Source organism: Buteo buteo, chromosome 27 (genome assembly GCF_964188355.1).
Source record: "Buteo buteo chromosome 27, bButBut1.hap1.1, whole genome shotgun sequence".
Lineage (NCBI taxonomy): Eukaryota > Metazoa > Chordata > Aves > Accipitriformes > Accipitridae > Buteo > Buteo buteo.
Genome location: NC_134197.1, coordinates 13,209,202 through 13,226,399, shown reverse-complemented (window position 1 = coordinate 13,226,399; position 17,198 = coordinate 13,209,202). Strand labels below are relative to the sequence as shown.

Sequence of the window (17,198 nt, the reverse complement as noted above, 5' to 3'; positions counted from 1 at the left end):
AAAAACAGAAGCAAATAAAAGGACTGGAGTTGTCAAGATATACAAATCCATACAAATTTAGGTAGTTAAGGCCCAAGTTTCTGGAGATCTTTCAGTTATCCACTTTATTTTACTAAATTGTAAGCAGCAATGCAAGGCGTGTTTCACAGAGATCTTCTGAAATCCACGTGGCTTATCTTCACTGATATGTTGCTCGGTAAAATTATCTTTTCTGAACTGTTGTGACAAACCAGCTACAGCAGAATATCATCATTGACATCCATGACGTTATCTGTCTACTTGTCATTAATAGGGTTCTACCAAGTCTCTCCTACCTCCTCTCGTGGCTTTTACCCAGAGGTAATGCTCACCTTTTCCCATTCGCGATCGTTGTTCAGTACTATCACCACCAGCCTGGGGTGTGCCTGATAACCATCTGCTGTGAAGGACAAATCTTTACCTTCCCAAGTCACATTCATCATAAACCTAGAAGGCAAGGAAAAAAAAGTTCATTGTAAAATTAATGAGCTGTCCAGCAGTTAATGAGCAAGCTAGTTCAGTCATCAGAACCACTGATGAAATACATACACCAAATCCTGCTAAAGCTGTAAAAAGGCTACATTTGCAGCATGGGGACTCTGAGCATTTCAAGGCAGTCCACAGCAGAAGACAAAGCAAAATATTGTTTACATAAGAGTTTTAAAATGCAGACATGATCTTTAAAGCAGCTTCCCCATTATGTATGAGATGTACACTCCATGAATAATCTTTCTGGCACTTTGCACAACCTGACCAGGTTTTCAGGACCATTTTAAACATGTCTACAACAGCTCTGTATGTAAAACTATACTGTTGTCTCACTAGAGTGATACTGAGAGGTAAGTGCATCTACTCTGGCTTCACCTGTTTAGACCTCCAAGAGTCCTGTCAGCCCTTCCCAACACTGTAGCTATACACAGTGTCTCTGTGACACTTGGATAAATTCCACTAATGCCTTCAGTCAAAACCAGACATGAAAACTTTGAAGGGATTGATAATATTTCAGTTCGGTAATTTCAAAAGTTTTAAACTTTTTTGTATTTAGATTAATTTTCAGTGGTGTTCAAAAGTTACATAAGCTAATTAGCACTTTAAATGGAAAAAAGAATTAGAGGGAATCAGAATAAAATATACAGGAGGAAGAAGGATTTTTAAAATTCTGTTGGAAATGTTGGTTCAATCCTAAATTTCCTGCCTTTAGACTTACCAGTTCAGGCATTGAATCAATAAAATTGTTTATTTACCACAGGGTCTTTGTTCAGCTACAAAGGAATTTGTATGAATTTATGTCAACAGAAGGACATTACTCAGTGCTACGAGAGGTACCTCTCCTAAGATGTGCCACAGTACTGCTGCTTGCTTTCTCCATTCTCCTGTTTTGCCACACTAACCTGCATGTTCTAAGGACAGAATACTACTATCTTATAAGCAATCCTGTCATTAGCAACGATTACATCATCTCTACCGAGTCATTGCTCTGACCTGGGCTGTGCCACTGAGGAACATTTATGAACTCCAGTGAATAACACTGCAGGGGGCTCCGTGAACACCAGCCATGCGCCTGAAGTGCTCAGCAACCAGACACTGCAGTGGACCTGATCTACCCTGGGGTAGGGATCTTGGTGCTCTGTTCATTCACCTCAGAGACATCCTTCAATTTTACGGAGTCCTATAGCTTTTCTAGCCATAGATCTGCCCCGAAGGTCTTAAATTCCTTATTGTGTTTATACCAATTCTAATATAGTCTACCTACTTTTTCCATTTCCTAATTAGTATACATAGTTTTTAATTTCTAACTGTTGCTTTCCATTCACTGTTGAACCCTCTTTTCCAAAGCATTGTCCTTTTGTTGATTTAGAAATGACGGTATTCTGGTCATCTAACAAACTTGACTTTCAACTCAACTCAAAAACAATTTTCTCTCAAAATTTTCCACAGATTTATAACATAAATCCATATTTATATTTGCTCCAGTTACACATAGCTTCAGTGTTTCTCAGTGAGAACAGATTGTTTCCACTACTCCAGGGTCAGAAAGAGTGATGAGAAACTGCAGTTTTTATTTAAAGTGCAAATACAGGGAACTTACTGCCAAGAGTCTGAACTACCACAGTATACAGGTCAAGCTCCCTGGACTATGATATTGAAAAAATCTATCATTTTATACATTATCTGAAATTCCGTCACCTAAGAAAATCAGGGATGAAAAGGAAGAGAGTAAAAGGCTTGTATTGGCATTGGTGTTCTTTGGTCATGTTGAAAAAATCAAAACTCCAGACTGTCAACGTGAGCCTGACAGGGCTATCCCGCAGGTGAGAGGTAAAACTGCAATTCAAAATCTTGGAGATCCCATGGCACTTCCAGGAGATAATGTGCCCTCCACCCCATATCCATGGTCTGAAGTTAATTGCATTGAGTTGCACTGAATCTCAGTGCATTTCATTGAAAGAAATTCAGTCCAACCTTTCACCTAAGTGCTCTTCTTCTGGAATTCAACTCAACACCAATATCATTCCATCCCACAGAAGATGTGTTTTGAAGTGTGTTAAAGTTACTTTAACTATTCTTCATACATTGCTTTATAATGTTTTACCCACAAGAAACTGGTAACGGTTTATAAGTTTGTTTGGGAGGTTGGGGTTTTTTTTTGGGGGGGGGGGGTGAAGAGGGGTGGTTTGTAGCAGTAGTAATGGCATGGTCACCCAGTGAATCTGACATAGACAAAATTCTTTACTTCATACTCAAAGGACAAGGCTTTGTATTGACATAACTGCATGAAAATCTCAATAGCAGAAGCACACTAAATAAAAGTATATAGACCCAGAAGAAATAATGGCATTGTATCATAACTGTTAATAATTAAATGTGCACTGCCCTAAACAGTCATATTAACATCATTCAGCACCAGTTTGACAGCAATTTGTAAATTCACCCATTGTAATAACTCATATTTTGTGACAGACTTTCGGCATGAAAATTTTCCCCTTGGCAGAACTTTGCTTTTTAGTCGAACTAATTTCTCGTATATTACATTTTTCATCCAGCACTGAAAGAGCTTGCTTGGGAATAAAAAGCTTGTTTGCCACCTTGAGAGGAGGTGGCAAACCACCAAACAGAATTTGCTTTTGCATACATGTAAGAAACCAGCATAACGTTCGCTCACTGCTGAAAATCAAATGCATTGTGACCCAAGGAATAAAATACCCAGGAAGTCACCGCAAGGGGAAAACAATGACATACTGTGAAAACATGCACTACTTGTATTCGTATTTCTGCACCCTCCTTCAAAGGTTGCCTCTCAATTCATACACGTGAAATAATGCCCCCCACAATGAACACATCGTCTTATGGGGCAGGGCAGAAATCACCTCATTTCAATAAAACTGAAAGCTAAGCTTTTTGTCTCCTCTTAAGGGCTGGACCACAAATAAAGCATGGGGTACTACATCAGGCTTTTGTGCCCAGTTGAGTTTTTAATTATGTAGCTGTTGGTGACTCGACTTCAGTTGAACCCTTCTTTTATGTAGTTTGGTAGCATCACTACCCCAGATTTCAAACACCACTCATCATATTTTGGAATTAATATGTAAACGCCCTAGCCCAGAAGCTAGTCAAGGGCCATCACAGGATGCAGTACTGTAGCTGCAGTGATGCTCAAGTGTTCCAGAAAGAAAGATGAACTACAAATCTAAACTGAAAAACTGAACTCAGTATGTATCTTTAAACTGCGTGAATTTACCAGCCATTTAGTAGTGAAACACATTTTGCAAGTTAAAAAAAAGTCCCTAAGCTGTAAATTCTCTTAAAATTGTATTGTCTGACTCATATACAAAGGTATCAGTGAGTGACGCAGTTTGAACTACCCCAGTTTCTCAAACTGCAGCAATAAAAAAGAACTTCAAAGAGATTCTTGTTTTCCCAAGCACACTCTTCTGTATGGAATTCATCAGCTGCCTGTGTTCTTCAGAAACCAATGCCTACGATCTACATTCCTTTTTGAATTGTCATTTTTCTTCCACAAAGGACAGAAGTCCTGCTCTGCTTTTACTGGCCAAGATCCTAAACTGCTTGTCTCTACAAAAAACAACCATGTGCTTTTCTGTTCCTGGTGAAGAAGAGTGAGGAAAAGAAATATTTATATTATATTTTATTCTTACAGAGTTTTAAGTTTGCCCAAGATTAATTCTGTGCAACATGTCTTTGGCTTCTGAATTGGTCAAAATATATTTCTGAAGTAGGTTTGGAATTGCATATTCCTGTTCTTAAGTAAATGAGGTGTTGATTATTTGAGCTTGCAGCATACACCTTGGATTAGTAGTTAATCTGCTTTCATACTTCATTAACACCATAACCTTTGCAAAGACATGATAGCAGGAGGCCTTGTAATGGTATTATGACACTAAAGTCTTAATTAACTTTTGCAAACTTAAGTTTGTGACTAAGATTCCCCAAGTGATATGTGTATGAAAAATGGGGGGGGGGGGGGGGGGCAGAAGTTAACAAGTTAACCTATTCTCACACTGAATCCAAAACAGGTTTTTATCATGCAAAGAACCAAGCCTGTACTATATATTTCAAAACACTTTCTATACAATTATACAATTTATACAATTCTTTTTTGCTTGTCACCTTCCCCAACAAAACTGAAAAGAGAAGTGTTGAAACACCACAGCAGAACTCTGTTCCTGTTGTATTTACAGCAAGCCTTTGAAGCACCAAGGTTACAAACTACTCCCAAGGTTTCCAACTTAATTTTTATAGACTCAGAAAGATCAAGTAATTCAGATAAAGCTTCAGATTAGTGCCAAAACTGTGCAATATTTACCCATGTCAAAATTCTGACTCTACCCAGAAAGACAGAACAGATTTGAATAAAGTGGGTTTTCCTATGCTGTAAATATTATATCAACAACTTCATTGACTCTAATTTCCATTAACAAATGGGGAAGATTTTGCCAAAAGGATCAGACCTCAGTTTTTAGAAGACCATTTGCTAGGGTACAATATTGCTGAAACAGAGGCACCTTTCTGGCCAGTGTCCTTACAGAAGACATGGAGCTTCTTTGCCCATAAGGTGTTTGGTAAGGATTTCCTATACTGTGTGAAAACAGCTGAAACTCCAGCAAAGCCGTGACCACTCCTGGAGCAGAATCTTTGAGACTTTCTGCTTCTGTGTTATACAACAGGAAACATGTTTGTAAGCTATGGGATTTCTTTTGATGTTTACCATATATATGTATATACATATATGCAAGATACACAGGTGTTCCTGTAATAGATGCAAGGATTTGAGAGCAAAAGCAAGAAGGTTTAGTGGATTCTATGGTGGGCATTATTTTAAGGAAAAAAACCTATGTAAATTATAGAGATCACCTTGTCTCAAACAAAGATCAATCCTAGCCCCAGCTTCATAAACTTCTTTGGGGGAAGTGAGAAAACAAACAGCGACAGAATGAAAGCGCAACACTGCACAGGAGAGCAATCCTGCGAAACCGAAGTAGGTGCGATGTCGACTCTGGAACCTCACCAGCGATGGTGCTCAGGGAGGTCCTCACCCAGCAGCACCCTCCACACGCTGTATCTCTGGGATGCCAGACAGGGAGCATCCTCCCAAATATTCATGTCCTCAGGATGGGCACTTTCATGCCCACCTACATGTGTCCCAGAAGACCCTGCAGCACTACTTTACAATTTATTTCTCCCTTAGAGAAAGCTGAGCTTACTTCTGGTCACCCATTAAAAGTAGTGAGCCAAGAGACTTAGCACCTTGTTTCTCCTCAGGTTAACTTTTGCCATGGGCAACAGCGTATGAACTGGTCCCTGAATCAAATGGTCTCTCCAGGGGTATGCCAAGCTGAGGGAAACCCCTAGCCAGAAGGCAAGGGAAATGCGGATTTTTGAGATACATGGGCTAGAAATAAGTCAAAAATAAGGAATACAATCTGGAACCATCCCTCAAAAGCATCGCACAGCCAGGAAGCAGCACTGCTGTAGAGACAGGATAAAACTAGTCTACGCATCGAAGCAGCAGCACTCTGCGCTTCCTGAGGCCAGGCAGGTCTACTTATGCTTAAATTAAAACTGAAATATTTTTCTAGAAAGATGGAAGGATCACAGCATTAAAAACATGTCATGCATAAGAAAATACTTTTACAAATGTGTAAAAATTCAGGGCTTCTAGAAAAGACCTGGATTTTAAAAGCTAGCAATCGCGTGCGTGTACATACACTGACCCAGGAAGTCCTTGGAGCAATGTAATAAATGAAAATTTTTTAATTAATTGATCCCTTAAAAATAAATGCATACAATGTAGTTGTGATAATTATTATACATATGACGAAAAAAAGCTCTCACCAAAGCTAATACTGCAAAAAAATTCCCTCTTCTCCCCTCCAAACTTTCTTTTGACATTTTCTCCATTTTGCGCTATTTCACATTTATTTTCTTTCCATCTATCCACTGAAATATGAATGTGAAACTGTCTGCGCTAGGATCAAGTTGTGTAACTGAACACAATTAGTAACAACAGCTACTTTTCCTACAGAAAAGTCTTTTGGTTTCTCCCCTGCCAAGGTTTAAGCCTTCTTCTTCACTAAACTCTTTTCATAACATTACAGCATCTAGCAATAAATAAATTGCAAGATTTGGGGGGGGGGGACGGACATGTTGAATTCCCAGGGTTACCTTTAAAACCTTCACTCTGGCACGTGCGAGGTTGATGACGGGAGAAACTGCTCCAAGCTCCAGCCCAGCAAAGCACCAGTGGCACCCTGGAGGGGCAGCGGGGTGCAGGGGAGAGCCGGCCGGGGGGGCTGCACACCATACGGGAATTACACCTTTAGAAACCAAACGGGTCGTGCAAACACCCTCAGCCAACGTCCCATGGTTTTAAAAGCAAGTTCAGAGACGGGAAGTGCAGGCTGTCTCAGATGCCCTTTCTTTTGGTTGCTCTGATATTTGCTCCTTCCTTTTTTGTTTTATAATTTTATACAGATTCAGACTTTTAAAAGTAGAAATTCAAGACTTGTTGGGCTCAGGAACAGACTCAGCTCTGTGATAACAGGCTGGTTTATAATTAGTGTGAAATTCACCTAGTATGCAGCTCCCAAACAGATCACTGGGTGGGAAAAATATAAGGGGTAAGGCAGAGGCATTAATGAAAACATACGACTCCTAAGCTACCTCCAAAGAAGATAACTTAGTTACTAGATCTGTAAAATAAAGCACGCGGCCCGATAGCTGCAGGGAGCAGAAAGCCCATGGGACTCCTCGCTGCCACAAGTTCAGACCCACGTTTCCTGCCCTCATCCTGCAGCCCAGACCAGATAATCAAACTTGATAAATTCCTCAGGTTCTATCACTGGGGACTATCATTTTTTATTTAGTGCCTTCTTCACCATGGGGCAGTGTTTAAAATCAGTGACAACACAGGCAATGAAGAGAAACAGCAGACACTCAGGGAAATAGAGGTTTCATAAAAGAAACTCTTCCCCTCCTCTCCCAAAGAAGGAATTTCCAAACTGAGATTTTAAGCGGATGAAATGCCTCACAACCAAGGTGTCGTCTGGTGATATTTCTCTTTCCTCCAAATAGTATGAACCAACCATTTCAATAATCTAGACAGCCAGCCTGTCTGGGCTTGGCATTCACCCAGCATCATACCTAAAAAAGCAGGAGTGAATCCAAATTTTGTCTTTCCTTCTTTATCTTGTTCAGGCTCTGAACTGCTGAACTTCCTTACTATGATTCTACTGTGAAATTTGAAAGATACTTATCAATAGAAACCCCAAGACAAATTGTTTATCATTAAGAAACAGATTTCCTAAAAACATCTATAAAATTAAGTCAGGAAACGCTGAATGTAGAATATATAATGTGTGGCCTGAAATACATATAGAAATAGGTCTGAAATAGATCACTATTAAACAAGGTAGCAATGCATTTTTCAATTAGTGAAGCTTTTTTAAAATACAATTTTGTATCTTAGGCTATGTAGGATTTTTTTTTTCTAAATTCAAGTCCTTTGCAGTGACGCAAAGAGCCTCTTCTTCCTCTTCGTGTGTCCTCCTCCTCCACTTCCCCCAGCCCTCGCTCTCCCGAATATAACTCTGCGACGATACCCTGCTTTGGAGCTGTATCTCCCTAGGCCTTGAGCCAGCACGGATGAATACAATTTTGGGAACAATATGCTCAGTGACTGTGAAAAAGGAATGGCATGCCAACTACTTGTACCTCCTGCCAGCTGCTCCTTAAAGCATTAGTTGCCACTAGGTCTGGAAAAGTCACTTTGCCCCAATTCTGCCAGACAAGCGACAAAACTCTTGGGGAGCCCTTCTGAAAGGGGGGCAAGGGGAGGGAGCAAAATTAGAAAGGGCCCCGCTCCCTGGGAGGGTGCCACAAGTTAGTGTAACGAAACACCGGAAGGTTTGGTGAGTTAATATTATTAGCAATAACATTTCATAAAAAGCACTAATATAGTTAACATTTTGCTGCATCACCTGAGAAGCATCCCAAACTCTTGCCCGTGAAGCCTGTCTGGCTTCCTGCAAGGGGATGGTGTCTGCAGCAGCTCCGTCTCCAAGAACCTTCACTTACATTTTGAATTTCAGGGCCCGCTTTCAGCCCTGAAGGCTGGCTCTGCTCAGCTCCAGAACAGAGGCCATGCTTGTTCTCCTGTTTTAAGATTTTTTTGATTATCACAAAAACGGGGAAAATGTTCTAAAAGCCCCTAACGTGGTAACTGTTTGGTACTTTCTGCTTCCTAAACCGATCTAACCTGGGAGAAAATTCTGATACAGATTTTCTATAATTTCTTGAATCACTTCATCAGTAAACCAGCACCACACTGGGATCTTTTGGGTGGAGTTAACATTAAATCTAGAACTGTCAGCTTGGTCCTCATTTGCAGATGCTTGCCTAAATATTCTGTCCTCCCTGGAAATCTGCTGCTCCGCGGAGCCCTGGGGCCTCAGCCCCCCATGAAGGCTTGCAGCTTTGTTCGTGTCTTCAGCCATTTAGGTGCATCATCCTCATTTGGATTTGTTTCCGTAGAGCAGCATTCACAGTAGTGAAGAAGAATAAGCAAATCTAGCAGCATGCAGAAGCTGAAACTTCTTCAAGCTTTAAAGTTACCAAAAACTGAATATTGAAAATATACTCAAATTAGCTGCTTTCCTCCACAACAAGTAAGCAATGTATGTGACTACTGAAACTTGGTTTACAGTCTCAGATCTTCACCCTGCATGCAGTGCACTCCTCTGAGCACGCAGTGGCTCCAGTAAAACCACAGTGGGATCACGAAATTGGAAAGACAAACAAAATAACCTGGAGAGTCCTAGGTGAAAGTCAATAACATTTGTTTTTCTGTACAGCAAGTATGCTACTAGTGAAAAAGCACTTTGCTTCATATATAATTAGTTAAATAATGATACATCCCCAATCATACAATAAAGCAAATGATACTTATTTTTCCCAAGTTTTTTGGCAGAACTTAAATGAACAAATCCTCTGTAAATTGGCTGTTGATCTGTATGCAGGAAAAGATTAAACAGATTTGCTGGATTATTCATCAAACCATTGTGTCCATTTAATCCCTGATTTTGCTCAAAAGAGGAAAAATTATCTGTTGTTGCTAAAAGCTGGAATCAAAATATTAAACTTGATGAATGGCTATCAGGACTAGAAAGACAATATACCCTCTGAAGAAGACTCTGTCCTGTAGCCATGCTGTAAGTGAACAGCAGCGACAAGAAAATGAACTGTGCAGTTGTCCATGGAAAGACAGCAACATTGGGTACCACATTTCAAAATACTGTTCCCACCGAGTCCCCAAATTTTTAAAGTAGGGTGACTGAGGGCAGGACCAACTAATGCATTTGTACCTGGCCCTTTGCCCTCACATTGCTCCTGCTCCCTGGCTCGGTGATGACAAATAAAGGAAACTGGGCTTGGGAAGGGTATGAAATGACTGCCCAGAGCAGTTCGGACAGCTTTCTAGTCCTACACCTTCACTACCAAAAGTAAGATGAGCGTCTAAATCCTGCATATTATCTGGTTGTATTTGGAAACTGAATGTAACTAAATGTAAACACCATGTGGTAAATGCCTGACTACCTGTGGATAGACATGTCTTTTTGCTTTTCAGGATAATGACAACAGAGTAACAGCTTTGTCATCCCCATCCATCCCTGTACAGATCAGAGTGCTTGGAAATGTTGTTGTTGTGAAATGTATCTCCCAGGGTTATGACTTTTATACGCAACATGAGTACTCTTCTAGACAAAGCAGAAGCATTTCTATTCACAAAGCAGCAGTATTTTCCATGACTGGCAAGGTTATTTTGTTTTGCTGCTTGTTTGCTTACATGTTTTCCTTTTTTGAGAGAGCGCAAGCATTTGTTCAACTCACATTGCAGTAATGAGCTGCTAATTCTATTTACCCGGCTGTCCTAGTGCCAGTATTTCACACAATAGTACTTTTCTGCCTTGGGAGAATCTGGGTCTTACAGAGATGGGAAAAGATTATCTGAATCAATACATATATATAATGCATTGAAAATGATCCCTGTATTTTATTTTAAATCCTTTATTCATAGGGAAAAACTGGTTTTCCCATGTGTATCAGAAATGAACATTGATCAAATAATTCCAAAAACTAAAGCAAACCTGATTTTTTTTCTGGGTCTAGAAAGCAAATAAAAGCATCTTAGAATTGCAGTGACAGGGGAAGGATAAATTGTGTGTTTCCAAACATATATATCTTCAAACCAATTGAATACTCAAAGGATTTGAGAAAGAGGGAGGAGGAGCTTTCACTTCATGGCTTACTTTACATAGAATTTCTTTATAAATGGAGATGAAAATCGCTATCTAGATGTGGGAAGTTGCACATAAAGCATTACCAACCTCCATTTACAAGCAAATTAGATATTATGGCACAGCCTTAGAATACTATTCTGGGTTTAAAGCTGAAATAGACTGTCTGTATAATAGATGGAGTCTAAAAATCCTGGGGTTTTGCTCCATTCTTGAGCTTGGCTTTGCTCAAGCATCACCTTACAGAGCCTATTCCCTGCTGCCCACTAAATTCTCTGCTCCTGAGCTCGCAAGCAGTGTTGCTTTGTGCAACCCTACTTCTCCAGCATTGATTTCCAGCATGAACAGGGAGGCACAGTACAGCAGATCCCAGGTCCATTAGGTGTTTACAGCTACTTCAGCCCTTTTCATTGTGAGGGTGCTCCAAAATCCTTTGTTCACGTTAGCTCCTTAATACATATATCTTGTAGTTTAAAATACAAAGCAGCACTATCTGTGACCTGAAACTGTGAAGATTACATTTCAGAATAACCCCCCAATTTAGACATTGATTTGTCATATAAGGAAGTGTGCTGGTTTTGGCTGGGATAGAGTCAATTATCTTCATAGTAGCTAGTATAGGGCTATGTTTTGGATTTGTGCTGAAAACAGTGTTGATAACACAGGGATGTTTTAGCTATTGCTGAGCAGTGCTCACACAGAGCCAAGGCCTTTTCTGCTTCTCCCCAAACCCCACCAGCGAGGAGGCTGGGGGGGCACAAGGAGTTGGAGGGGACACAGCCGGGACAGCTGACCCCAACTGACCCAAGGGATATTCCAGACCATAGGACGTCATGCTCAGCATATAAAGCTGGGGAAGAAGAAGGAAGCTGTGGGGACGTTCAGAGTGATGGTGTTTGTCTTCCCAAGTCACCATTAGGTGTGATGGAGCCCGGCTTTCCTGGAGATGGCTGAACACCTGCCTGCCCATGGGAAGGAGTGAATGAATTGTTTTGCTTTCCTTGCATGCATGGCTTTTGCTTTACCTATTAAACTGTCTTTGTCTCAACCCACGAGTTTTCTAACCTTTACCCTTCTGATTCTCTCCCCCATCCCACCATGGGGGGAGTGAGCCAGTGGCTGTGTGGGGCTTAGTTGCTGGCTGGGGTTAAACCACAGCAGGAAGAAACCTACAATTTAGTGATGAGGATAAGAAAGCACAATGAATTTACATAATTCACCTTGGCACGGAGAGACTGGTCAACTCCCAGAGATTACTTAGCACTGCTAAATGCTTGTATACACATGCTTTTCTTGCAGATTATATGTGACAAGAATAGTCTTGGGGATTTATTACATAAGAAGGACTATTTAAAGTTTATTCATTTTAGTGTAATTCTGACATTTCTAAATTAAAAACAGACTGCTTCTTGTTCTTGTGGTGTTGGAGAAGCTCAAAGAATCTCCGGTACAGAAATTATATTCTCACTTCATAGCTCAGTGTTTCACATCGGGAAGTGACTTTATTAACCACAGTGCACTGTGTTACAACTTCTCCTATTAATAATTTCTGTGTGCATCATGCACTGCACACTGCAGAATCTCCTGGTGAAGTCTAATCTCACTGCCCTAACACTCACAAACCCTATGCTTGTAGTCATACAGATTTAATGAGAAAAAAATGATTGTTTGAAGAAAGACAACTTATGCTGAATACTGAATATCTAATTCAAGTCTACACTAGGGTATTACCAAAACAATGGGGTAGAAGTCTTTTTCTAAACAGGTTCAAGTTCTTCTGGCCCTTCCAACTGAACCACCGTATTTTAAACACCAACACTTCTGATGACAGAATACAATTTAACTTTCACAGAAACTGGAGTTCAAATATTAATAGTGAAGTTCTTTGTTTGTACAGAACCCACTGTTAAGGCACAGAATTTGGTTAATGGGATGCCATTAGCTTTTGCTTTTATCTGGCATTGTCAGTACATGCATTAAGAAGAACCATATGAGGCTCACACACTGGGTGCGGGTAGACCAGTCATCCCAGCGGTGCCTCCCAGCTGCTCTGCCCTGACACTAGTGTGTGCAATGGCTTTCCCAGAGCCATGGTGGACCAGAGAGCCACCCCAGTGCTGCCTCCTGTTCCTCCCCAGGGGCAACTGGGGCAGCAGGAAAAGAATCGCTGATTTTCTGTAATGCCTCTGGTGAATTGGTATAATTTTAGAGGCAGAAGCTTAGAAATAGGAAAGGGGAGACCAAAGAAAAGTGGAAGTGTCTCACTGAAGGCAAGTCCTCTCTAAGGAGAACTGTGCAAGTTTCTGAACTTTGGTCACACTGTTTATAAAATACATGTATGAAATGTTAAACTCCCTTTATTTGGCAGTATTTGGCTTTTAAGAGAGCTGCTGTGCACAAAGATGCCCTTTTCATGGAAAACAATAACTGTTCCAGGACATCATATGGCAATCAACTCCTAATCTAAACATGCATGTATATCTCAGAAGATTAAAAATGTTCCACAATCTCCTGTAAGAAATCAGCACTGACTTTCCTTCTTGTGCCAATTCCATACTGCTTTTCTGTAGAAAGAGCTTCATCTGCAATATTTGGTCTGAATAAATTTCATAAATACTGCTTAGTAGCTTCCATAGGAGATATTGTAAAGAGCTATTAAAAAATATGCAAGATTCTCTTTACTTCCTCTCACAAACCAGATAAAGAAATATATTACTGTGTGACACGTATTCATGTATTATGCAACATTTTGGGTAGAAGTAATCATAAGTTCCACATCTAAAAGGGATAATTAAAAGGAAAAAAGAAAAAAAGGAAGCAAAGAATCCTGATTTAAACCTTGGCAGTTCCCATATGACAAACTGTTTTGAGAAAACATCCATATCAACTTGGATTAATGCAGATTAATTTTTACAGTTATTCTAGTACAGGTGACAAAAATGAAATCCTCAGAAGCAGAAGTGACAGATTTCAGTTATTAGGTGATAAAAGCTGCCTAACTAATCTAATACTTCTATAATTTCCAGGGACACCTCTTTAACACCGCACATCTCTTGTCTTCTAAAATGTTACCAGGTTCCTGCTGATGCAAGTGATTCAGGCACAGCCTCCAGAGCATTTTGGCAATTTTACCTCATAGTTAAAGTACACAACAGCATGATTTTATTAACTCAGCTTCATACCCTCTAAGACCAATTTCTGTCATCTTCTACATCAGATCCAGAGCAGTGTTTATTCTCCACAGCACGTAACATCATTACCACACGCACAGTTAGGAGTGCAGCAAGTCCTATTGCATGTTCCCTTGGAACATCTGAAATCATTGCTTTATAAAGGGCATGATGGGATTAACAAAAACCAATATTCTCCTTTAAGGAACATAATGGCAATAGAATGGAAAATTACCAACGTTATGTAGGGAAAAAAACTTAAACCAATAAGCCTTACTTGTGCAAGGTGTGAGATGGCCGGTCATTTTTTTCCAGCTGTCCATAGCAGCTAGTTTTCGCTTCAGGAATGAAGGAATATTTTTCCAGCATGGCTGATGCAGCAGTGGCAATAATCCCAAGGCCATCCCGTACCCGAGCTTCTAAACTGTAGTCCCATTCATCATAAGATGCTGAAATAAGTCCTGAAGGAAACTCCTTGGGAGTGATTTCTGTGTTACCACTAACCAGGCTGGGAACTATCCAAAAGAAATCATAGCCAGTAAGACCCAGGGAACGAGCCTCATCCAGTATGTAGACAGCTTCATCCTTGGAACAATATAGCAGGATGACGGATGAATGAATTTTCTTCAGCTGAATTTGGGTCTTGGCATCTCCAAAGGCAGTATCAAGTATGATGACGTTCTGCATGTCCCAGCCCACAAAACTATTTTCTACTGTGGTCTTAATGACATTGATGAAGTCTCGATATCCAGGGAAGGTGGTGGTCACCAGAGAGAACACGTGCCAGTCATAATCCTGCATGATCTTCAGCATGACAATGGCTTCTTGCTGGATGGAAGCCCCAAACTGGAAGAACGTGGACATCACATCCTAGAATACCAAACACAGTGACAGATTACTAATTTTGTACATGTCTGAAGAGAATAGACTCTCTAATTATTTCTTTGGTCCACCATGGCTACCAAACTTCAATCGCATTCAGATAACTTTCTGTGCCTTATCGTATTCTTATCATTAATAAGCAAGCAATAAGTAAGATTGTAAGTACCACAGCTAATTAAAATATCTGCCAAAACTTGACAAGCAGATATTTACGTAGGAAATTTCTGATGCTTGATGGTTTGAAGACAACAGCTCAAATCAGTACTTACTGAGGAAGGTCCCCAGAGACAACCACCCACTATTAAACAACTCATCTCCAGCAGGTAGCTTTCAATTCATCAACTTATTATGAATGAGACCCAATAAATTCATACCAACTTTTAGTTACAATGGAAATAAATTGCAATGCACATGCTGTATATATATGAAGACGTTCTGTACTTCCAGACCTAATGTCTGAGGGATACGTCCTTTCCACAGGTTCACTGGACTTGGTGGAAGCTGTCAAACTCTGCAGAAGTAGATTTGTCATCCCCAGGTACTGAGTTCACTACTGTTTGTGGGCTCACTGCTGATCATGCTCCATTCACAGCACACGGCCCATTGATGCCTGAGGTAGAATTAACAGGATGGGACTCCAGGGACAACCGGCAAGCTGCCAGCGTCCTCATTAGTGGACTTAAATGGGAGTAAATTCAAACAATGGCCTCATGGTCTGTAGCTGGTAGCTGGATTGCCTGAGACAGCTGTGCTGTCAGTTTGCTAGGAGACTTATTTCTAATATTTGTCTTAGGCTTTTACAGTATTCACAGCATTTTATACAGCATAAGGGCAGGTGCCTCTTATTTTAACAACATCTATCAGAAATAGGCAACACAATAATATATTTTATTGGCACTACCTTTATGAATAGGCTGCCCAGGGAAGTGGTTGAGTCACCATCCCTGGAGGTATTCAAAAAGCGAGTAGACAAGGTACTCCAGAACATGGTTTAGTGGGCATGGGTGAAGGTTGGACTCGATGATCTTGAAGGTCTTTTCCAACCTAAATGATTCTAGGATTCTATGAACATTTTAATTGGTCTATTATTACCAAGATGCTGTAAGGTCTACATTTATTTTTTAATTTTACATTCTAGATTTATATACACCACAATTATTAGAGTACCAAAACTATACACAGGAAGCTGTATAACTATTTTCATTTTACTTCAGTATACATTCCTGACTGGTAGTGGCAACTTATGTGCATCGTTTTCAGATACAGAAAGCATGAACTCCTGCTGAAATAAAAGCTTATGATTTAAAAATAAGATATTAACCATTGAAGATTTCTTATGTAGCCTTTACAGGAAAGATACACATGGTGCTTTTAATCTGAAGAGTTTTATGAATGGGGTTGTGAACTGCTATCTTATTTTACACTTGCGGGGAACAGAAACAGATTAATTGACTTAGGTTTCATGGCAAGGTGGTGTTAAACATACAACTATTAGTGAGAACAGTACCTCAGCTCTACAAGTTCTGCATTTTATCTATGGAAATCTATTTAGAGCAAACTGAGTGTCTATATTTTTTTAATAGAAGATAAGGAGTGTTATTACTTTCCAAGTGTTAAGAACCTGACACCAGGATTTTATATAGCTTGACAGCAATAAAAGCCTTACAGCTTGTCTGAGACCATGAAGACTGATATTGAAGGTACAAAATACACACTACTGGTGGTAATGAAGTCATCTGCCATGGCTTCTTTGGTACCTCAGAAACAGCATTCTGAATGCCAGTGCCAGATTTCTAGTGTTTTGGGGTTACAGATGTTATAAAACATATTTGGGAGAAGAATTGAATTAGGAAGGTTTGATCGCTGAATGCTTCTAGGAGCTATTTCCTGATGACCTGCACTGTATACATAAAAATAAACAAACAAGCCTTTCATCTGGGGACACTTGCAGCTAAAGAAACCCAGCACACAGAAAATCTGCTCAATGTCAGCATTTAATGGTTTAGTTATTGATTTATTATTACAAGCGAAATTGGATATCTAGAGACAATGCCATGAATCCAAGTTTGCTGTAGCTTCCTAACTGAACATAAAGAAATATTGTAACGCAAAGTCTATCACTTCAGTTTTCTTCTCCAGCGCTTATCTTATCCCAGTTTTTACTTGTGATTATGCTAAATCACAGTAAAAATAAGTAAAATCATTTACAGTAAATTAAATAGATTATTTCCATCATATTCTTTCACTCTACCCCATTTCTATATATGGTTTATGGCTGCTAATGTAGTGGAGTAATTCTTTCTTTCACTCTACC

At 39.9% G+C, this 17,198-nt stretch overlaps 1 protein-coding gene across 1 annotated transcript in view; it reads right to left on the bottom strand.

Annotated features, from left to right (window-relative positions):
- GRIN2A (glutamate ionotropic receptor NMDA type subunit 2A) overlaps nt 1-14,866 on the bottom strand; it is an 89,435-nt gene extending 74,569 nt beyond the window's left edge. Inside the window, exons 1-2 of the mRNA XM_075058288.1 lie at nt 14,280-14,866; nt 351-465 (exon numbers count right to left, since the gene is read on the bottom strand). Of these exons, the coding sequence (XP_074914389.1) occupies nt 351-465; nt 14,280-14,866 (702 nt within the window). The remainder of the gene's footprint in view (nt 1-350; nt 466-14,279) is intronic.
- Nucleotides 14,867-17,198: the final 2,332 nt, after the last annotated feature.